Source organism: Convolutriloba macropyga, chromosome 11, assembly GCF_964194025.1.
Source record: "Convolutriloba macropyga chromosome 11, txConMacr16.3, whole genome shotgun sequence".
NCBI lineage: Eukaryota > Metazoa > Xenacoelomorpha > Acoela > Convolutidae > Convolutriloba > Convolutriloba macropyga.
The window spans coordinates 37,811,288-37,834,592 of NC_134478.1; the positions used below are offsets into that span (position 1 = coordinate 37,811,288).

General features: G+C 35.1%; 2 protein-coding genes across 2 annotated transcripts in view; both read left to right on the top strand.

Moving 5' to 3' along the window:
- LOC142349643 (voltage-dependent calcium channel subunit alpha-2/delta-1-like) overlaps nucleotides 1-23,305 on the top strand; it is a 261,704-nt gene that overhangs the window by 100,764 nt on the left and 137,635 nt on the right. The window lies entirely within an intron of this gene.
- Nucleotides 1-23,305, top strand: part of LOC142349655 (uncharacterized) — an 85,820-nt gene that overhangs the window by 19,535 nt on the left and 42,980 nt on the right. Inside the window, exons 3-4 of the mRNA XM_075401372.1 lie at nucleotides 496-776; nucleotides 9,015-9,365. Of these exons, the coding sequence (XP_075257487.1) occupies nucleotides 496-776; nucleotides 9,015-9,365 (632 nt within the window). The remainder of the gene's footprint in view (nucleotides 1-495; nucleotides 777-9,014; nucleotides 9,366-23,305) is intronic.

Below are 23,305 nucleotides of genomic sequence, written 5' to 3' on the forward strand. Positions count from 1 at the left end.
AAAGGTACTAGATTTCTGATTGGCTGGTTCTTTGTTTTCTTCTAGTCGTTTCGGGAATTCTTCCGGCTATGTTTTTTGATTGAGTTTTAAAATAAGAATAGACTTAGAAATCAGAATTCTGATTGTTTTTTGGTTAGCAATTTTATGCTTTGGTTTTGGATTGGGGAGAAAATAACAACTGTGAAAGTCAATATTCGTTTTTTTCTCATTTTTATCTAAATTGTAAAAAGTTTGGTTTTGTGCAAACATCTTCAAACCCAGCAGTCGGAGGAGAGAGAGCATTTTTCAAGGTGTTCAAATAATCAACCAAAGCAAGTGTTAGGCATTCTGTCAGCTATTCAGGTCTTTTGTTGATAGAATCTCTGGTTTTCCGTATTCTATTTTATCAATGAAAATAACCGCAAACTGATACTGTCATTTTCTGACTCAATAGGCAAATGTTTAACAGGGCACAGAGAAGTCTGTACATTACAGTAAAAAGAACTACCGTTTCAGACGCATCGACAATCCAGGTGGAAATCAGATCATTCCGGAATTTCTAAAACCTGGCGTGATTCTGGTCTCCATTGACGAAAAGCCGCTTTATAATTATACTTCGAAGGACCATGGCGCCAGTGAAGCGGGAGCGGATGGTCGTAATAGCAATTCAGATCCGAACAATAGAGAAGAACAGAGAAAGAAGGAGGAGAGCATCCCGTTCACGCTTGCAGACATTGTACAATCTGGCGGAAATATAACTTCAACCGTTGATCTCTTCTACGTTGAACCATACGAAGGTTTGCTAAGCTGAATAGCCTAATTACAATGCAAAGCTAGTAGCCTAACTTACTCCTCCGCCCCTCCCCCTCTTTGAGCTCCCCTCTTTTACTCCACGCTCTGTTCTGTGCAACCTGCGCCCCTTTTTTGCAACCCATTTTTCTTGTGTCCTAATATTTAGTTGACGTGTATTTACATTGGGCATTAGAGGTAGCTCGATTAATTGCTAATTAAATCCACAGATGTATCCAATTAATGTGTGGCAACTGTTCAACAGTTTTTTTAGAATTAATCAAGAATAAGTAATAACGACGCTAATTGTGCTATTTTAATTGTTTATGCAAGTTTTTGGTTTCTATTGTTAAATCTTTCATTGTACGTGCTCTCGGTCGAAAGTTGAAGCAATTACTCACTCCTGTAGCACTTATTGCACTTGTTCATAGTTTGAAGGGCCATTTTTGGGGCCCATTAATAATACCACCTCACTTTTTACCCATTCATGCTTTGATACGCCCGCTCTGAGGTTATCCTCTCTATGGATAAGTTAGCTACAAGTAAACCCTTGCGTTGCTTGTTTGAAAGCAATTTCTTGAAAGGGCAGTCGTTTATTGTTGGTATCACTTTGTGGTCCATTTTATTGTGTCTTGCTGTTTCTTGAGGATAATTTACTGGCAGCCGCAGCTCAAGTGGAACTTAATTTCTACGTGACAGTCACCGCTGAGCAGAGGGCAAGCGTCGTGCTTGATGTCATTTATTGCTTGTGTGTTTCTATAGATGCCAATCTGTAAGCTGAGTGGAGCTATATTGCGATGCTCTTGGTTTTTACGATTCGAAGAGGAGAATTGGTTTTCTATCATTCTTTTTTCACAGAAAGTAGTTTTGTTCATGCGGCATTTTGACCTAAAAGCGAAAGTGAGAGAGGTGTCTTGGCGAGAGACGTTTTTTAAATCCTGTGCTGCGTTCAGTGATTGACTTTTCGACTTTGAAAAGTGTTTTTTGACAGAATGTAGCATATAGATAATCGTTTTTAATAGCCGTCCTCATCTTCTCAGCCGGCTACTATAGCGCTCCTATTTTGGTTTGTTTTTTACTTCAACGAACTTTTTTTGTCTTTACCCATTTTGCCGCTTTTTCGACATTTTGCGTAAAATTTTTTGTCTTTACCCATTTTGCCGCTTTTTCGACATTTTGCGTAAAATCTTTTTGACTTCTCTAGGCTAGTTTCACTCTTCTGTCATTCTGCTAAAAGTCCTTTTAAACAGCAGCTGCTCAGCAAAGCAATTCAAAATGAAGTGAGTCAGTATTAAAAAATCAAAGTCAGAAATAGAAACGGGATAAACCCATAAAGCCCATTTTTAGATGCCCGGTACTTGACGTTTGTTCTCATAAGTTTTATTTACTATCTTTAATGCTTATTGGTATTGATACTAGACCCTGTAGCCTCTCACTGAGAGACAGGAGTATGTTCAATTACGAAATGACATCAAAATAAATCGCACTTAAAATGTTTTATACAAAAATCAGTTTTTGTTGATATTTTCTTTACTTTCAATCCCAATAGAGTTATGGGAATCAACGGCGGCTATTTTCGGGCAATGTGCCGGGTATGTTTCATCCTTTTTTCAGTCCCATTGCGCATTTTTGTTTGTAATGTGGGTTTTTGTTGAAATGGCGCGGAAAGTTTTTGTTGAAATTGCTACTCCGATTTTGGCTATTTTTGTTTAATTTTTCTCAGTTTTTGTTTGTATTTTGGTTTTGTAGGACTTTTTCGCACCTTCGTGCATTGCAGTTTTGTTTCGTTTTCTAAGTAATCGAGAATGGGTTTAGTATTGAGTTTTTATAATACAGCGAAAATGTTTTCATTAAAAATTTTTTTTTGAAGTTGATTTAAATGTTACAAATGTTTGATTTTTTTTCATTTCTTTATTTCTTTTTATCAGTATGGGAGGATTGCTATCTGTTTTTTTCTCAGTTCCGAATGCTGAATAAAGAACTTTATTTATTTTTCCTACTTATTCTTTTCAATTTCGTTTTGAACTTTCAAAAATGGAGGAATTTAAATGTTTTTTTTTGCAATATGTCTTTATCCACCCCAATACACCATGCGAGCCGCCGTTAGCCTCTCAACGGCAATTTTTTTAGGCGCTCTCCTTTTTTATTTCGCTTCACTTTTTGATCACGTTTTTCGTTTTACATAAGTCACGGTTTTCACACTTCGCTTCTGACTTAGCTGATCAATGTTTCAACTGTGTCGTACATAATCAGAATTGTGCACTTGATATTTAGACTGCCTACACCTTCTTTGATCGCTGTTTCGCTTGGCGTATTCGCTTTACAGATTTTAGAAGTGATTTGCTAGGCAAATTTTCTAACTAAATCTTGTCTGCTAAACTTGAGAATGGAGACGCCTTGTAGAATTTTTGAATTAGAATGTGGCAACTGTGCACGAGCTGCAATAGCGGGAGAATGAATTCCTGTAGATACTGAAATTCATGCACAAATAATGATTCCCAATGCGGGACTATGAACAGCAGACATATGGGTGAAAAAGACAAGTTGAATTTGGGTGCAAATGAACTAGACATGGTTTCTGAATAACTGACCTTCAAATAAGTACATCATATTAGAGTTTACTGCACTAGATTTAATATAAGAATTATCGTGTACGATATATACGATAATCCTCCTTTCTGACAAATGTAGTCATAACTTAATGTAGTCATTAAATAACAATATTGATAACTTATTTTTATTTATTCACCGGTTTTGTAGGAACTAAAAATATATTTTCTGGTTATGATAGCTAAAGATATTTAGCAAAATAAATGAGCCGCGGTATCTACAATCAACTGGATAATTGATGGCTGGAAAGATTAAATATCACCTGCATCTTTTCCGCTTGGGATGCAACCAATTGGGTGGGCATGAATTGGTGGACTCTCCAGATGACTCGTTTTGGTCGAATCCGTAATATTTGGCGCTCTTTCTGGATCGTTCACCAGATATTAGATGGATTTGCTGTAGAGCTTCCCAGGTTGCCGATGTGGTAGGATTTTGGAATTCCTGCGAGGAGGTAGCTGGTGGAGCTGTGGTCTCTGATTGTTCAATTGAAGTAGATGGTATTTCAATTGGTTCATGCGTTTGAGGGGCAAGATTTGCAGATTCTTCAGGAGTGCGCACTCACATTGCGCGTGAATTAATTGATTTGTTCGATGATACGCTACTCGCGTGGTCGCTTTTTCTATCCTTCATCTTGCGGTCTCTTTTTGGATTCTGGTGAAATCTTTTACATAGCTGGCTATTTATTATTCAGTTGTCTTCTCTAAGAGTCAGGAGACTTTTCTGCCGATAGTCTTTTAGTTGTGCTTTCGTTCGTCTCGGTTCTCGAAATTTGCGATGTCGTTATTCCTAATTGTTACATCGGGTTTCCCCGGTTCGCGTATCACATACGTATTGGTAGAGCTTTTGCACCATTGAACTTGGGGCTAACACCTCATAAAGACGGTCCAGGTTTTTCTTGAACGTTTTTGAGGGTCTTTTTCGTGCAACTTTGATCTATATGGCGGATTCTTTGAGGGGTATTGCGCGATGTATTTTCGATAATCTGAGGAATCTTGGCTCATTATCCTCTGCTTGTCTTTCTCTGTTTTGAGCCTCATTAGTAGCCTTGCAAATGTTCCGTTCGAGTTGTTTGTCGCTTCTATAGTGGTCCTACTGCTTTTCAGGCAAAAGTTCATTGGGAGTTACTGTTTCTTGCGCGATGGGGTATTGCGCGATGTATTTTCGATAATGTGAGGAATCTTGGCTCATTATCCTCTGCTTGTCTTTCTCTGTTTTGAGCCTCATTAGTAGCCTTGCAAATGTTCCGTTCGAGTTGTTTGTCGCTTCTATAGTGGTCCTACTGCTTTTCAGGCAAAAGTTCATTGGGAGTTACTGTTTCTTCATCCAAATAGTAGTTAAGTACTTTATCTTTACTAAAATCAGAAGGGTTAAGTGAAGTACTGATTCTGCTGTTGTTGATTTTGTTGTTTTTAATTTTTAGTTGAAGTGTGTCTGTTAAAGACTTCTGTAATTCTACATTGGATATTAGTGAGCGCCGTTAGTTTCTAATTGTATGCTCCAGCGAGTTAATGTATATGGTAATGATAATAAAGTTTTGTTTCCCTTAGACAGTTTTAAGTTCAAATTGTATTTGCCCTCGAAAAAAGTTTGAAGCAATTGCTGTAGTCCTCAAGCTAATATTGCAGATGACCCCATTTTTGACACCCTCTTTTCTTACTCTTTTTCTGCTTTTATACGACCGCTCTGAGACTACCCTCTCGATTAGCTAGTTAAATGCAAATTCTTACACCGCTTGTCGTTCGAGTGCAATTTTTCGGAAGTTTATCTTCTACATGTAGTCCTTTTTATTGTTTCTTGCTGATTCTTGGTCATTTTACCAGGCTTCCGAAACTGGATTGCCATTTTTAGCAGACTGTTAGCGCTGAGAAGAGTAAAATGCGTCCTGCTTGATGTCTAGCATTGATAACTTTGTTGTTATAGGTCATTTTTTTTACTAGTTTTATCATTCGTGACTTACTTCACGCAGCTTGAGGAGAGATGGACTTTTTTATTAAGTGGACATACATTATTAAACTGAGGCGATCATAGTTGAGTTAGTGCTTAATGTAAATTATTTAGTTCTCTTGTTTTTCTTTTTTGAGGTGCAAATTTAATGCGTTTTTCGAAACGAGAGAAGTTAAGCGTCGATTTAATTTTTGCGTTAAGCTTCGGTTTTGTTCATGCAGTCGTCATTTGTTCTTGACGTTAGCTTTCAAATTGGAGGTACCCTCTCTCAGATTAATCTGGCTACTGCTAGGAACTCCTTTGGTCGACTTCTGTCTCACATCAAAGTCCGACATCAGTCAGTTATGTTTAATAGCCGCTCTCATGTTGTGAGCCGGTTATTAATGCAGCCCTTTCACTATTCAATAAGTTCGAATTGTATTGAGACACTCTTTTTGTGAATTGACGATTATTAGAGAATGTCTGTTTTCTAAATATTTGGAGTGAATTTTGAAAGCGGAAGTGAAGTGCCTGGAAAATAGTGATTTGAGTGTTGAACAAAAATGCATAGTGGAGCTGAAAGGCCTTGTATTTTTGAAAATTCAAACTGAAAGGCCTTGTATTCTTCAAATTCAAGAGCAAACTATTGATAAGTGAAGAAATTTTCTTCCAGCGACTAAAATTTTCTATACAAGTGCGGTTTTTTCAAGCAGTTTTTTTTTGGTTAATAGTGTTTGAAATTTTTGGAGAATTTTCTCCGCTAATTTTCCGTGGTTTTCTGCTATTTGGTAGAATTTCAGGCCATATTTTGCAATTTTTCTTTCCATTGTTTTCATTGCAGCCTTGCGGAATTGGAAACGTGCTTATTGCTTCAGTATTCTTTACTTCAGTCACGAGTTTTTTTGCTTCTAGTTGATTACAGTTTTGCGCAAAATAGTTGTTGCGAAATTGACTCAAAATAGAGAATAAGTCATTTCAGTCATTTCAAGTCAGAGAATTAGTCACTTTCAGCTTAGTGCAGTTGTTCAGTTTTTTTTTCAAAATTAGACATGTTTCTGAGTCCGACCAGGCTTTTCTTTTGTTGCGTGAGCATTTTAATGATTTCAGTTTGAGTAAAGGAAGCTTATATTTTTATCCGTACTTCTATTTTATCAGGAAATAATTGAATTTGTCTTTTTTCTTACTTCAGTTAGGTTTTGCAGCTATTTTGAATTCATCTGCTTGAGGTAGCTCCTTTTTGAGAGTGGTTTCAGTATTTTGAAGTTCTGAAAGATACGACACTTTGAGCCATTTTCGGAATTGCTGCGGGTATTGAGTAAAAAACGCGTAAAAAATTTGGAGGACGAGTTTGAGTGCTGAACGAATTTGGAGAGTAGAGTGAAAGCGATAGGTATGTCTTTTTCTGTAAGCGAGCGAATTTTTTGCCCATTCGTGGCTGGCTTCTTCAAGCAGTTTTTTTAATTTACATTTTTTTTGGTTTAGAGGTTTGAATTGGTTATAGTTAAAGTTCTTGGTTTTTGATAGTGATTTGTTATTGGTAATTAAAGTGAGTTTTGTGCTTAACGGAAAGTTTTTTTTGCGGGTGGAGGTTGTTTTCACATTTTTCATTTGATTCATTTGGAATTTTAGCGGGTCCTTTGATCAGAGCATTAGTTACAGATTGATGATAGCTTTCTTGTTTTAGAAGTGTTCTCGCTGACAATTCTGGCGAAAAATCGAGAAAAGTTTTGCCAATATTTTGCAGTTCTTTTCTAAACAATTAAATGATTTTGCAGTCAAATTGAATTGTGATTTTGGTCACGCCGAAACAGGAAGTGGAGCGAAAAAGCTAAGAGTTTTGCGGTTTGATTTTACCACTTCAATTTTCAAGTAGAGTTTGAGCGAAAATTCGCTTTCTCGTTAGTGGTTTTTCTTTAGACGTGGTTTTTTCTTTGATTTTTAGTGTTTTTCCATTTTCGATCGCGTTCCCAATCAAATTTTTTCTAAAGCGTTCCCAATCCATATATAATCCAGTCTAGGTCGAACTTATGGTTTTGTCACCGAAAGCTTGCTGATGTGTAGAGTTTTCTCGGCTAATTTCATTATTTGCGCACTTTGCTGAAAGCGCTTTTAAACAGCAGTAGCTCAGCAACTCAATAAAAAATGAACGGATTTCTATAAAAGGAAAGCAAGAAGAGAAACGGGATAAATTCATTATCGCTAATTTTAGGAATTCCCGGAATTTGGTCGAGTATGTTTTAATTAATTGGTTCTCTCAGACTAAATTTGTAGTTCTGATTGTAATATTTATTTTGTGTGCAAAAATTTTTGTTTTTTCGACTAGATTGCTCGATTGATTTTCTTCGCTTCGGTTTTTGGTGATTTGCTCTCCCTTTGACATTTTTTATTATTTGAGCTCAATTGTTAACAGTGTTCTACTAAAATTTAAATGAAAACATGTAGCAAGTGGTTCGGCGTTTTTCGTCCATTAATAGCTGCTACCTGCTTGATGGAGCATATCGACGTGTCAACAAATACTGGCTCCACAAACCATGACTCCACAAATTCATAGAATCAGTTTGATTCATATAATTTTATCGCAGAGATTTTGCTTTTCTAATTTAATTTGGTTAATAATTTTTCTCTAATGCTCAAAATTGTGCAATTGTAATTTGACTTTATTCCATGGAAGCAGGAAGCAGAATTGGTCTTTTTAAGGTTGTAATGACACTTGTATCGTGCCTGAGATTAAGTTCTGCTTGTAATTGATTTATAAAGACTAGCAATTTTTCAGCCTATTAAACGGTTCCGTTATCCTATTGAATTTTGCGGTCGCTAGGTTTGCGTAATATGCGAATTTCGTAGAAACTATAATTTAGTCTTGCCATGTTATTTTTTGACATTTAATTTTAAATTAAAGTTTTGGCTTGGATTAGCTTTGTGTTCATCCTCTCATTAAGAAACAAGAGCATGGCTAACAACGAAATCCAATCAAAATATCGTAAAATTTTTTTGTATTGCCAACAGTTTTTTCCTCTGCATTTAATCTCAATTGTGATGTGAATCATTGGTGGCTGCTTTCCGGAATTTTGGCGAGCAGATTGTAATTAATCGATGCTCTCAAACTAAATTTGTAGTTATTGTTGTAATGTTTTTTGTGCAAAATTATTGCTTTCTTCTGCGTTTAGACTGCTCGACTTAAACTTCGCTTCGGTTTTTGTGATTTGCTCTACGTCATGGCTACTAAGCAAAAATTCCAAAAGCTACGAAGAACAATTAACAAAACTCAAACTGCTTCCACTGTCACACTACTTTGAATTGCATGACTTACTCTTTCACAAATTTGATTATTTGAGCTCAATTGTTGACAGTGTACTACTAAAATTTAAATAAAAATTGTAGCAAGTGGTACAAATTGTAGCTAGTTTATTCCATGAAAGCAGGAAGCAGAAATGGTGGCTTAGATCGTGCCTTAGATCAAGTTCTACTTGTTATTGAGTTATAAAGACGATAGCTTTTTTTCAGCCTATTAAACAGTTCCGTTATCCTATCGAATTTTGCGATTGCTAGATTGGCGTGGTATGTGAATTTGGTAGAAACTATATTTTAGCCTTGCCGTGTTATTTTTTGAGATTTAAGTTTAAATTAAAGTTTTGGCTTTGATTAGCTTCGTGTTCTTAACAGTTTATCGGTACTATTGTAGTGAATATATGCATGAGGTCACAATGTTTCAGTCGATGACCCACTGGCTGATTTGTGGGAAGAAGTTCCAGACAAGCACATGCCCTACATACCCTTTTGCTATTTGTCGCTGCTTTCGACCAGTGACAACTCCATGTATCATGATAGTACGCTATCACGCCGACAGCAGAGAATGAACAAATGGCTTCTTTCAAATATCTTTTGCCCAAGCAATGACGGCAGCGAAGATACGTATAATGAAGTGATCGGTGGCAAATTTTTTGCCAATTTTCTCAAGTCTACTACAGGCGATATTACGTGTTCAATTTTGGAGAATGAGAAAGCGAGGAATCTATACGGAAGATGCAAAGCTGCCCTAGTTGCGGCACAGATGCACTCTCTAGGTAATCTTTAGTAGAGTGTTATGGCAAAATACTGAAACCCAGTACATTATAGAATAGGTTTGCAAGATTTTACGTTCAGAATTTACTTATTAAATTTATAGAGATCTTAATGAGAAGTCCCGATTTGAAAAATAGCTTGATTTTAGCTGAGCAACTAATTTGAGCGTAGATGTGCTGGTTTTTTGCTATTTCCTTGTCTGACGCTCATCTCAAAGCATCAACGTTCTTCATATATTCATGGCGCTCTCCAAGTGTTTTTACGACTCAAAAGGAGTATTGGATTTAACATAAGGCAGCACTGAGAGTTTGCTAGAAAGCGTATTCCAAAATTTGCACCTATTACTGTTTATTGCAACTTTCTTGTGGCCTTGGTTTTGTTTTTAAACGTTTTTTTTTTGCCTTTGAATATTATTCTGTTGCTTATGTCTTCTGATTAATTTATTTTTAATAGCCGCCCTCATCTTCTCAGCCGGCTATTATAGCGCTCCTATTTTTTTTTTTACTTCGTCGAATAAAAAAATGTTTCGCTTTACCTCATTTTGCCGCCTCTTCAACATTTGGCGTGAAATCTTTTTGACTTCTCTAGGCTAGTTTCTCTCTTCTCTCATTCTGCTAAAAGTGATTTTGAACATCAGTTGCTCAGCAAAGCAATTCAAAATGAACAGAGTTAGTACAAAAATGGATGTCAGAAATAGAAACGGGATAAACCCATAAAGCCCAATTTTAGATGCCCGCTATTTGAACGTCGTTCCTATAAGTCTTATTTACCATCTCTAATGCTTATTGTTATTGATAGGAGCCCTGTAGCCTCTCTCTAAGAAACAGAAGTATGTTCAACTACGAAATGCCATCGAAATAAATCGGACTTAAAAAAATGTTTTTGTACAAAAATCTTTTTTTTTCAATATCTTCTGTTATTTCAATCCCAATCATGCTTATTGGAATCAACGGCGGCTATTTTCCGGCAATCTGCCGGGTATGTTTAATAGCCGCACAGCGATAGCTGGGGCTATTATTGGCCTTTTCTTGGTTTTTTACGACTCGAAGAGGAGTATTGGTTTTCTTAAGGTTTTTACGACTCGAAGAGGAGTATTGGTTTTCTCGCGGTCTTTTTTTTTTACAGGAAGTAGATTTGTTCACGCGGCATTTTGACCTAAAAGCAAAAGTGAGAAAAGCTGTCTTGGTGAACAGATTTTCGCTAAGCGAGAGAAGTTTTTTGATCATGCGCTTTGTTTAGTGAATGACTTTTTGACTTTGAAAAGTAGTTTTTGTCTGAATAGCACATATAGATAACCGTTTTTAGCCGTTTTTTGGACAAAGTGGCCCAATTTTTTTGCCTTTGATTTGGTTTCTTCTAGAAATTAAGTTTATTCGATACTATATTGAAATGTCAGCCTCGGAAATTGATTCCACAGTGTTTTGCAGAGCCTGAAAATGCGTTTCAAGTTGAAAATTGGCATATATTTCTTGATTTTTTCAGTTAATTCTTGGCTTTTTTCTATTAATTTCTTCATTTTTGGATCTTTTAACCGTCTTTTTGTCAAAAATCAGTTAATATGGCGACTTCTCTTTGATATTTCATATGCTCGACGCCTCTTTCTACCCCGATGTAATTTTGTTCTATAAAATTTACATATGCTAATCCGATTTTGGTAGTTTTTTCCGATTTTCGTCATTTTTTCTATTTTGGTTGTAATTGCTAGAAATAGTCTTTTTGTGCAACATGAGGGACTTTAATTTCGTTTCAATAAAAATTCAGTAATTTTTTATTGTTAGGTTTTTGAAAAACATTTAAAAACTTTTTCATAAATGCAGTCTTTGAGTTTTTTGACCATTTTTTTGCAAAATATTTCAATTTTTCGTATTTATGATTTTTGAATTCTGCTTTTTCCTATTTTTTGTTCTCTTCAGGAGAATTGATCTTTGTATCGGATGATTAGTTATCTTTTATATGTCTTGAATGCTGAACAATGAAATGTATTCGTTTTTCTTGAATTTTTTTATTGATTTTTAGCCTTCAAATATCAAGAATGTGTTTTTGTTACGGTTTTCCTTACATTGTGCCCATATTCTTCACATTTGAGTTTGTATTGTTCTAGGCTTGTCATGTCGCCTACATTTATATTGGTTAATTGTTTTTTTCAGTTTTTAAAAATGATTGATTTCTGCTTTTTCTTAGATTTACGTCATATCTTTGGTTTGCACTTGAATTCATTCAACATAAGGCATTAGTGAGAGTTTGCTAGAAAGACTTCTTTCTGACCTTGGTATTTGTTTTGATTTTTTTTGCTTTTGAATATTATTTTGTTGCTTATGTCTTTTCTATGATTAATTTGAATTTTGAAATAGTATGAAATCATGTTTTCTAGCATATTTACAACAAGGAAGAAGTTTGTGTTGTTTTGTCTCATTTATGGAAATCTAATTGTAGTCGTTTTCTGATTCTCAAATTTGTTATTCTTTTTTGAAATTTTTAACTTAGTTTCTACGATTTATCTGCCGTTTGCTTTCGTGATCTTTATGACATTGGAATCATGAATTTTTGAGGGCAATTGAAAGCCCTGTCGCCTTTTTCAGCTTCTTAGTATTTTGACCATCCTAATTATTTCGGACTTTTAACGTTATTCCGGCTATGTTTTTTGCATGAAGTCATTTGTTATACTCATAAGCAGTGAACTTGAACTTAATTGCCTGATAAGTTTATTGATCGTAAATGTGTCACTTCACACTGTGAATGACTTTTTACGCCTATTTTAAAGCCACTTATGGTTACTGCAAGCCTTTTCGAGCTCAAAAGACGACTCCTATATAATAGAGATTTTACTTTAAAGCATCAGCAGGTGTGAATTTAATCAGCACTGATTTTAGAAAATTCTTTGGTTTTTCTGATGCTCATCGAGTTTTCAAAATCATTAATGGCTTGTCAGTCTCTAAATGGCTTTTTAGGTTGGTTCAAAATACTGTTTGTCCAAATTTTCCAGAGAAAAGTTTCTGAAGGGAAGCTATAAAACTTGTTGAGACAATAATAGCATAATTTTCATTGACCGTCCACTCTTTGGGCGAGGACAAAAGAGATCAATTTTTATCAAAACAGCTCCCTGGATTGGAAAAATACTAGTAACTGCTCTCGTATGATTTTTGTCTTCAGTATAGCATCTGTCTACATCAACATAGTCGCTGAGCCTAGACCTGATAGGATCGAGAGACAATTGCGTCTGTGCGTCGAAGACTGACAGTCTCGTGTTACAAAAAGTTGGTTCTCAGAGAACCCATTGTAAAGAAGAAAATGTGCATGTGTCTGTTTAATAGCTGTGATAGCGAGGTACTATTCACCTTCTTTTGGTTTTTTTTTCGGTCTGCATGATTTTATGTTACGACTATATGTCACTCTCACTTCAAATCTGATTTTGGTTCATTCTTTTACGCAGTTTTGGCTCACTTGTGTGTGTGTGTGATGATTTCTTTTGGCAAAAGTGGAGTGAGTTTGTTGCGTTGTTATATTTTTGGCCGCGACTGTATGACTTTCCTCACTTAAAAAAGATTCTTCCTAATGTAGTTTAAGGTGATAAGGTCAACAGAGTATATGAAACTTTGATTGTAGATTTTTGAGGGAAGCTAATAGAATCAGCAATAAGCTATATAGATTGTTAATCAAACTATGACATCTCAGCAATTGAAGAATTTCGTTTTCCGTCTTTTGCTATCTAAAAAAACTCTTTCGGTCTCTTATTACCTTTCTGAGACTGCAGATCGACAAACCTATCGCAGTTTTTGTCGGGCACTTCGACAGTTAGGTTGTTTTCTCCAAAAATCAAACAGAGGAGTCCAGGGCCATTGAATTAGAATTAATTGAACCCAATATTTTGCTTCTTTCAACCTTTCAGAGGTCTGTTCGTTTCAATAAAAATTCAATCAATTTTTGGTGTTGAGTTTTTGAAAAAACAGATAAATTTTTTTCATAATTGCAGTCTTAAATATTTTTTGACCACTTTTTTGCAAAATGTTTCATTGTTTCGCATGTCTGAATTCTGCTTTTTCTTGTTTTATTCTCTTCAGAAAGTTGGATTTTTGTATCGAATGACTCGTTGTCTTTTCTATGTCTCGAATGCTGATCAATGAAATGTATTCGTTTTTCTTGATTTTTTTAAATTTGATTTTTAACTTTCAAAAATCAAGAATTGGTCTTTTTGTTACGGTGTTCCTAACATTGTGTCCATATTCTTCACATTCTAGTTAGCATCCTTCTATCTTTGTCCTGGCACCTACATTTATTTTCGGTATACTGATTTTTTCGGTTGTTAAAAATGAATGATTTCAGCTTTTTAGATTTTCGTCATTTCTTTGGTTTGCATTTGATTTCATTCAACATAAGGCAGTACTGAGATTTTGAAAGCAAGCCTTTTCCTCAATTTCCACTTAAGACTATTTACTGCGACTTTCTTCCGGCCTTGGTATTTATTTAAACGATTTTTTGCCTTTTAGTATTCTTCTGCTGCTTATGTCTTTTCTATGATCAATTTAACTTTTGAATTAGTATGCAATCAAATTGTCTTGCATATGTACAACGAGGAACAAGTGTGTGTGTTGTTTTTTTCATAACTGCAGTGATTAGAAGTGTAATTATAGGTGTTTTCTGATTCTTATATTTGAGCTTTCTGTTTTGAAAAGATTTAACTTAGTTTCTAAGATTACTATCTGCCGTTTGCTTTCGCGATCTTTTTCGGATTATAATCATGAATTATTTGAGGGCAATTGATAACTTTTTCAGCCTTTTCAGTCTATCACTTTTTTGACCTCTTTAATTATTTCGGTTTTTTAACGGTACCAAACGTTTTCAGTGTTATAAAATTTTGCTGCATTTTGTTTCTCTTGGTGACAGTGGTTTAAGTTTCACCAATTTTTAGAGCAGACTTTTAAGAGGTAGTGAGATAATGGTTTAATACAAAAAGTAGTGGCCTCCGCTGCAATTACGGTTTTGTTAGTGAAGTTTTGACGCTTCGAGTTGCTTCCGGAATTCTTCCGGCTATGTTTTTTTTTTACCGGAAGTACTATTCGTTCAGACGATGTTTTGACCTAAAAGTGAAAGCGAGTAAAATTGCAGTGTGAACTAATTTTTTCTGAGCGAGAGAAGTTTTTTGATCATGCGCTGCATTTAGTGAATGACTTTTTGACATTGAAAAGTAGCTTTGACTGAATGGCACATATAGATAACCGTTTTTAGCCGTTTTTTCGTGGCCTAGTTTTTTTGCTTGTAATTTGGTTTTTTGTAGAAATAATTTCTAATCGATGCTATGTTGAAATGTAAACCCCGGAAATTGATAGCACTGTTTTTTTGCATAGCTTGAAATCGCGTTGCAAATGCGAAATTGGCACATATTTCTTGATTTTTTAGTTAATTTTTGGCTTTTTTTCTATTAATTTCTTCATTTTTGGATCTTTTAGCTGTTTTGTCAAAAATCAGTTAATATGGCAACTTCGCTTTGATAATTCATATACTCAATGCCTTTTTCTACCTCGATGTAATTTTGTTTCATAAAATTGTAATTTGCTAATCCGATTTTCGTAGTTTTTTTGCCAATTTTTTTCAGTTTTTTGTTTGTATTTTGCTTTTAATTACTAGAAATAGTATATTGGAGAACATGAGGGATTTTAATTTCGTTTCAATAAAAATTCAATCAGTTGTTGGTGTTAAGTTTTTGAAAAAACAGATAAATTTTTTTCATAAATGCAGTCTTAAATATTTTTTGACCACTTTTTTGCAAAATGTTTCATTGTTTCGCATGTCTGAATTCTGCTTTTTCTTGTTTTATTCTCTTCAGAAAGTTGGATTTTTGTATCGAATGACTCGTTGTCTTTTCTATGTCTCGAATGCTGATCAATGAAATGTATTCGTTTTTCTTGATTTTTTTAAATTTGATTTTTAACTTTCAAAAATCAAGAATTGGTCTTTTTGTTACGGTGTTCCTAACATTGTGTCCATATTCTTCACATTCTCGTTTGTATCATTCTAGTTTTGTCCTGGCACCTACTTTTATATTCGTTATATTATTTTTTTTAGTTGTTAAAAAATTGAATGAATTCAGCTTTTTCTTAGATCTTGGTTTCTTCGGTTTGCAATTGATTTAATTCAAAATAAGGCAGTACTGGGAGTTTGCTAGAAAGTCTTTTTTCAACATTTCTAGTTTTTACTATTCATTGCAATTTTCTTCCGGGCTTGGTTTTGTTTTCGGACGATTTTTTGCCTTTGAATATTATTCTGTTGCTTTTATTTTTCTATGATTAATTTAATTTTTGAATTAGTATGAAATCATGTTGTCTAGCATATATACAACAAGGAAGAATCATGTATTATTTTTGTCTTAATTGCCGTGATTAGAAATCTAATTGTAGTGCTTCTCTGCTTCTTAAGTTTGAGCACTCTTTTTTGAATAATTTTGACTTTCCTGTCTTTTTTGAAGTTTTTATCTGCCGTTTGCTTTTGCGATCTTTTTGAGATTAGAATCAATCAATAATTATCTGAGGGCAATTGATGGCCCTGTCAGCTTTGTCAGGCTATCAGTTTTTCGACCATCCTTAAAATTTCAGACTTTTTTTACGTTACCAAACGTTTTCAATAATAAAATTTTGCTGCATTTTCTTTCTCTTGGTGATAGCGGTTTAAATTTCACCGATTTTTAGATCAGACCCGGGGAGGTAATGAGTTAATGGTTTAATACAAAATGTATTGGCTTCAGCTTTTTGTGAAGTTTTGGTGCTTCGACTCGCTTCCGGAATTCTTCCGGCTATGTTTTTTTATTTCGTCGTCATGATTTTTGTTACGACCATATGACGTCACAGCCACTTTTTGTTCATTCGTTCATGCAATTACAACTGAATTGCATGTGTGACGTCATTTTTCGCTCTTAGTGGAGCTAGTTTTTTTGTTCATGTGCGTGATTAAATTTTTGGTCACACTTGACTTACCTCACTCTCAAAAATGACTTACTCACTTTGAAATTGACTTTTAATTACTTTAATTCAAAGAGATAAAGTCAAATGGGCGTGTGTCACTCTAAATGAAGGTTATTTGAGATCAGCTAATAGAGGCACCAATAACTTTTACAGATTTTTTAATCAAAATATAACAGCCTTCAATGAAAAGACGAATTTTTTTGTCCTCTTTTTTACTGTTTTTTTAGACTGCCGATCTACGAATCTATTGCGGCTATTTTGTGGCAATCTGCCAGCTATGTTTTGAATTAGTATGAAATCATTTTGTTTAGCATATATACAACAAGGAAGCAGTATGTGTTAATTTTGTTTTAATTGCAGTGATTAGAAATCTAATTGTGTTGGTTTTCTGATTCGTAAATTTGAGCATATTTTTGAACAATTTAACCTACTTTCTAAGATTATTATCTGCCTTTGGCTTTCGCGATCGTTTAAATACTAAAATTATGACTTATTTGGGGGCAATTAATGGCCCTGTCTGGTTTTTGGGCCTGTCAGTATTTTGACCATACTAATTATTTCGGATTTTTTTAACGTTAGCAGTTTTTCAATAATGTAAGATTTTGCTGCTTTTTGTTTCTCTTGGTGACAGTGGTTTAAATTTGACTAATTTTTATTTCAGACCTGGGGAGGTAGTGAGTTATTGGTTTAATGCAAAAGGTAATGGCTTCAGTTGCAAATACGGTTTTTTGTGAAGTTGTGACGCTTCGCGTCGCTTCCGGAATTCTTCCGGCTATGTTTTTGTTACTGGAAGTACTATTCGTTGACACGCTGTTTTGACCTAAAAGCGAAAGTGATAAAAATTGCCCTGTGAACTAATTTTTGAGCGAGAAAAATTTTTTGATCATGCGCTGCGTATAGTGAATGGCTTTTTGACTTTGAAGTAGTTTTTGACTGAATGGCACATATAGATAACCTCTTCAAGCCGGTTTTTCGTCTAAGTGGCCCAATTTTGTTTGTAATTAAGAGCCACGTCAGCAATTCCAGGCAGCTTTTATTGCGCTCCTAAGTTTTTTTACTCCGTCTAACAGATTTTTGTTTTGTCTTACCCTGACTTCTAGGAATTGACTTTTTCAATGACTTCATTGACTTCTACTGCTTTGCAGTTAAAATTTGTGTTCGTGACGTCACTTCTTTTAGGTGAATCGCGTGACTTACCTCAATTGAAAAAATGACTTCTGAACTCACTTATGGAACTTTAAATTTTATGAAAATTTACCAATTAAAGGTCAATAGTGTGCATCTAAGTAGTGCCAAACTTATATGCCCTAATTCCTGAGTAATAGAGTCTTGAGTTTTCATATCGAATTTGAATTTTGAAAAGCTCCATTAGGGCTTTTTAATTGTAGAGCAAATATGTCTCATAAAAATGATAGTCGGAATCTAACCCAAAAAGTCTAGTGGTCTATTAAATAGCTGGTGGTCGATTTTTCAATCTTATTTCTTTAGTTTTTCAATTCATGGTAGGCCACAAGCGTCTATCGCGGTTGTTTTCGGGCAGTCTGTCGTTTATGTTTTGTTTTTTTTAGGAATAATTTTTATCCAAAGCTATATTGAATTGTAGACCTCGGAATTTGATACCAGTGTTTTGCAGAGCCTGAAAGTGCTTTTCAAGGTTAAAATTGGCTCATATTTCTTAATTTTGTAGTTAATTTTGGGCTTTTTTCTATCAGTTTCTTCATTTTTGTATCTTTCAGCCGTCTTTTTGTCAAAAATCAGTTAATATGACAACTTACATTTGACAATTATATACTCAACGCCTCTTTCTACCTCGATGTCATTTCGTTTTTATAAAATTCTACATATGCTAATCCGATTTTGGTCAGTCTGTTTGTTTTTTGGGTTTACTTACTAGAAATAGTCCTTTTTTGCAATGAGCAGGGACTTTATTTTCGTTTCATTAAAAGTTCAATCATTTTATTGTTTAGATTTTGAAAAACAGTTAATTTTTTTTTCATAAATGCGGTCTTAAAAATTTTGTGACCATTTTTTTCTTATGTTTGAAATCTGCTTTTTTTGTTCTGCTAAGGATGGATCTTGAATGGGTCTCGAATGACTCAATGTCTATTCTATGTCTCGAATGCTGAACAATGAAATGTATTCGTTTTTCTTCATTTTTCAATTTTCAAAAATCAAGAATTAGTCTTTGTTACGGTGTTCCTTACATTGTGTCCATATTCTTCACATTTGAGTTTGTATCATTCTAGGCTTGTCATGTCGCCTACATTTATATTGGTTAATTGTTTTTTTCAGTATTTAAAAATGATTGATTTCTGCTTTTTCTTAGATTTACGTCACTTCTTTGGTTTGCACTTGAATTCATTCAACATAAGGCATTAGTGAGAGTTTGCTAGAAAGACTTTTTCAAAATGTCCTTTTTTACTATTTTGCGATTTCTTTCTGACCTTGGTATTTTTTTTGATTTTTTGCTTTTGAATATTATTTTGTTGCTTATGTCTTTTCTATGATTAATTTGAATTTTGAAATAGTATGAAATCATGTTTTCTAGCATATTTACATTAAGGAAGAAGTTTGTGTTGTTTTGTCTCATTTATGGAAATCTAATTGTAGTCGTTTTCTGATTCTCAAATTTGTTATTCTTTTTTGAAATATTTAACTTAGTTTCTACGATTTATCTGCCGTTTGCTTTCGTGATCTTTATGACATTGGAATCATGAATTTTTGAGGGCAATTGAAAGCCCTGTCGCCTTTTTCAGCTTCTTAGTATTTTGACCATCCTAATTATTTCGGACTTTTAACGTTATTCCGGCTATGTTTTTTGCATGAAGTCATTTGTTATACTCATAAGCAGTGAACTTGAACTTAATTGCCTGATAAGTTTATTGATCGTAAATGTGTCATTTCACACTGTGAATGACTTTTTACGCCTATTTTAGAGCCACTTATGGTTACTGCAAGCCTTTTCGAGCTCAAAAGACGGCTCCTATATAATAAAGATTTTACTTTAAAGCATCAGCAGGTGTGAATTTAATCAGCACTGATTTTAGAAAATTCTTTGGTTTTTCTGATGCTCATCGAGTTTTCAAAATCATTAATGGCTTCTCAGTCTCTAAATGGCTTTTTAGGTTGGTTCAAAATACTGTTTGTCCAAATTTTCCAGAGAAAAGTTTCTGAAGGGAAGCTATACAACTTGTTGAGACAATAATAGCATAATTTTCATTGCCCGTCCACTCTTTGGGCGAGGACAAAAGAGATCAATTTTTATCAAAACAGCTCCCTGGATTGGAAAAATACTAGTAACTGCTCTCGTATGATTTTTGTCTTCAGTATAGCATCTGTCTACATCAACATAGTCGCTGAGCCTAGACCTGATAGGATCGAGAGACAATTGCGTCTGTGCGTCGAAGACTGACAGTCGTGTTACAAAAAGTTGGTTCTCAGAGAACCCATTGTAAAGAAGAAATGTGCATGTGTCTGTTTAATAGCTGTGATAGCGAGGTACTATTCACCTTCTTTTGGTTTTTTTTTCGGTCTGCATGATTTTATGTTACGACTATATGTCACTCTCACTTCAAATCTGATTTTGGTTCATTCTTTTACGCAGTTTTGGCTCACTTGTGTGTGTGTGATGATTTCTTTTGGCAAAAGTGGAGTGAGTTTGTTGCGTTGTTATATTTTTGGCCGCGACTGTATGACTTTCCTCACTTAAAAAAGATTCTTCCTAATGTAGTTTAAGGTGATAAGGTCAACAGAGTATATGAAACTTTGATTGTAGAGTTTTGAGGGAAGCTAATAGAATCAGCAATAAGCTATATAGATTGTTAATCAAACTATGACATCTCAGCAATTGAAGAATTTCGTTTTCCGTCTTTTGCTATCTAAAAAAACTCTTTCGGTCTCTTATTACCTTTCTGAGACTGCAGATCGACAAACCTATCGCAGTTTTTGTCGGGCACTTCGACAGTTAGGTTGTTTTCTCCAAAAATCAAACAGAGGAGTCCAGGGCCATTGAATTAGAATTAATTGAACACAATGTTTTGCTTCTTTCAACCTTTCAGTCGTACTCTCTACCCTCAACAGAGTCAAATCTCACACCATCGTACCGGACCATCGCATGAATTTGGCTCGTAGTGGAAAAGTGACGGTTACGTCCAAATTTGCTGTCTGACCATAAAACCAAGCAGCGAGAAGGATATTACCTGACCGAAATAGATTGAGCTGCAGGTTTTTCTGTTCACATTCATTGTCAAAATGCTTACATTGTTCAATGATTACATTGTTCTGCTTCTTTCAACCTTTTATTCGTACTCCTATCCTCAACGAAGTTAAATGTGACAACGTCGGGTCTGAAATCAAATTGGCCTGCAGTGCAAAAGTGAAGGTTAGGTCCAAAGTTGCTGGATGACCAGAAAACCGAATATTGAAAAGGATATTACGCAGCGGAAGGAGATTGAGCTGCAGGTTTCTCTTCTCCATTTCAAGTGTCACAATAGAGGAAACGCTGAAATTTTTTCCACTGCAATGACTTGAGACTAAATTTTGCATTATATACATCAAGATTGCGAATTATAAAAATCTAACCGATTACTATTATTTATTGGTAATATTTGACACAATAATGGCTTAATTTGCGTTGCCTTTCACTTTTTGGGCGAGGACAAATGAGCTCATTTTTTTTAAATCAAAAAGCTCCCCGGGAGTGTAGGAAAGTTCGTAACTGCTCGCGTAGCAATCATTGTCTTGAATCTGGCCTCTTCCTACATTAGCATGGTTGCTGAGACTGGCCTTGATGTGATCAAGAGAGGCAATTGTGTCTGTGAGTCGAAGAATGGCAGTTCCGTGTTATTACAAATTAGTGTTCTTAAAAAAGTTAAGAAGACAATCTGCTTGCGTCTTTTTTTAATAGCTGTGATAAAGAGCTTGTTTGACCTTCTCTTGCTTTCTATTTCGACTTCAGGATTTTTGTTCCGACCGTATGGTGTCTTGCTAACGTCAGATCTGCTATTTCTTCCTTCATTTGCGCAATTTTGACTGAACAGCTTGCTTGAAGTATTTTTCCAATCTCAGTGGAGTGAGCTTTTTATTCGTTTGCTTTATTAATAGCCGCGGAGCGATAGCGGCTATTTTTTGGGACATCGTGGTTATTTTTAATTCGTCGTCTCCATCGATGATTCTTACGACCTGACTTCTTGGAATTGACTTCAGTGACTTATATTGCTTTGCAGTTAAAATTTGTGTGCGTGACGTCATTTCTGCTTTTAGGCCAATTGCGTGACTTACCTCACTCAAAAAATGACTTCTTAACTCACTTATGGAACTTTAAGTTTTATGAACATTTTAGGTAAAGATCAATAGTGTGCATCTTAAGTAGTGCCAAACTCATATGCCCTAATTCTTGAGTATTAGTCTTGTTTTTCTGATTTCGAATATCATTTTAGAAATAGCTCTCGGAGCATTTTTTCCTTATAGACCTTATGTGTCACAAAATTGACAGTCCGAATCTAACCCTAGTGGTCTATTAAAGGACTGGTGGTCGATCTGTCTATCTTATTATCTTATTTTTTTGGTTGTTTCATTTCTTGGAAGGCCACAAGCGTCTATCGCGGCTATTGTCCGGCAATCTGCCGGCTATGCCTAAATTTTTGGGCATGCGACTTACCTCATTCTCAAAAAATAATTTTCTCAAAAGATAAGCTCAACTGAGCATATGCCATTTCAGTTGAACGTTTTTTTAAGGGCAGCTAATAGAAGCAACAATAAGCTACCTCTGTTAATCTAAATAGGACACCTCGGCGAATGAAAATCTTTCGGTCTGTTATCTTTCTGAGACTGCAGATATACAAAGCCATCGCAGTTATTTTTCAGCAAAAACGGAGAAGCGAAAAGGATATTACCTGGCCAAAGGAGATGGCGCTGGAGATTTCTCTGTTCGAATTCAAGTACCAGAATAGAGATCAGGCTGGAATTGTTTTTGCCATGCCTTGAGACTAAATTTTGCATTATATACATCTTGTTTGCGAATCATGTGAAACTGTAACTGATTCCTTTTTTGTTATTTTTTGACGAAATATTAGCATAATTTTCCTTGCCTGTCTTTTCTTTGGACGAGGACCAATAAGTCAATTTTATCAGAAAGCTACCCGGGAGTGGAGGAAGTTTATTAACTGCTCGCGTATCAAGTACTGTCTTGAATCTAACATCTTTCTACATTAACAAAGTCGCAGTGCCTGGTCTATGTGATCGATAGAGACAATTGTGTCTGCGTCGAAGACTGACAGTCCCGCATTCCCGTGTTTCAAAAAATTGGTGGTTCTCAAAAAACTTAAGAAGAAGACAATCTGCGTGCGTCTTTTTTAATAGCTGCGATAGCGAGCTTTTTTCTCTTGCTTTCTATTTCGCCTTCAAGTGTTTTGTTACAACCATATGGTGTCACGCTCACTTTAGATCTGCTTTCTCTCGCTTCATTTACTCATTTTTTACTAATGCTGGCTTCATGGCTTTTTCCAATCTCAGTTGCGTGAGTTTTTTTTCATTCGCGTTATCAAGTTTTTGGCAGCACAACTTAACTCGCTCTCAATAATAATGGCTTTCCTCACTTTCAAAATGACTTTACTTACTATAATTAAAAAAGGTAATATCAACTGAGTATATGTCACTTCAGTTGAAAGTTTTTGAGAGCAGCTAAATAGAGGAAACAATACGCTATTTTATCAAAATATGACATCTCAGCAATTTGAAAACGAAATTTCTCTTTAGGTCTTTATATCTTTTGGTCTCTTTATATCGATTTTCGGACTGGAAGTCTACGAAGCTATCGCAGTTGTTTTGTGACACTCTCAAAACAACCCAGGGATCTGCAAGGTCATTGAATTAGATGATTATGTGGTTCGGCTTCTTTGAGCCTTTTTTTGTACACTCTGACATCAACGGAGTCAAATCTCTAACCTTCGTATCTGATATGCAGTTGACTTGTAGTGGAGAAGTGAAGG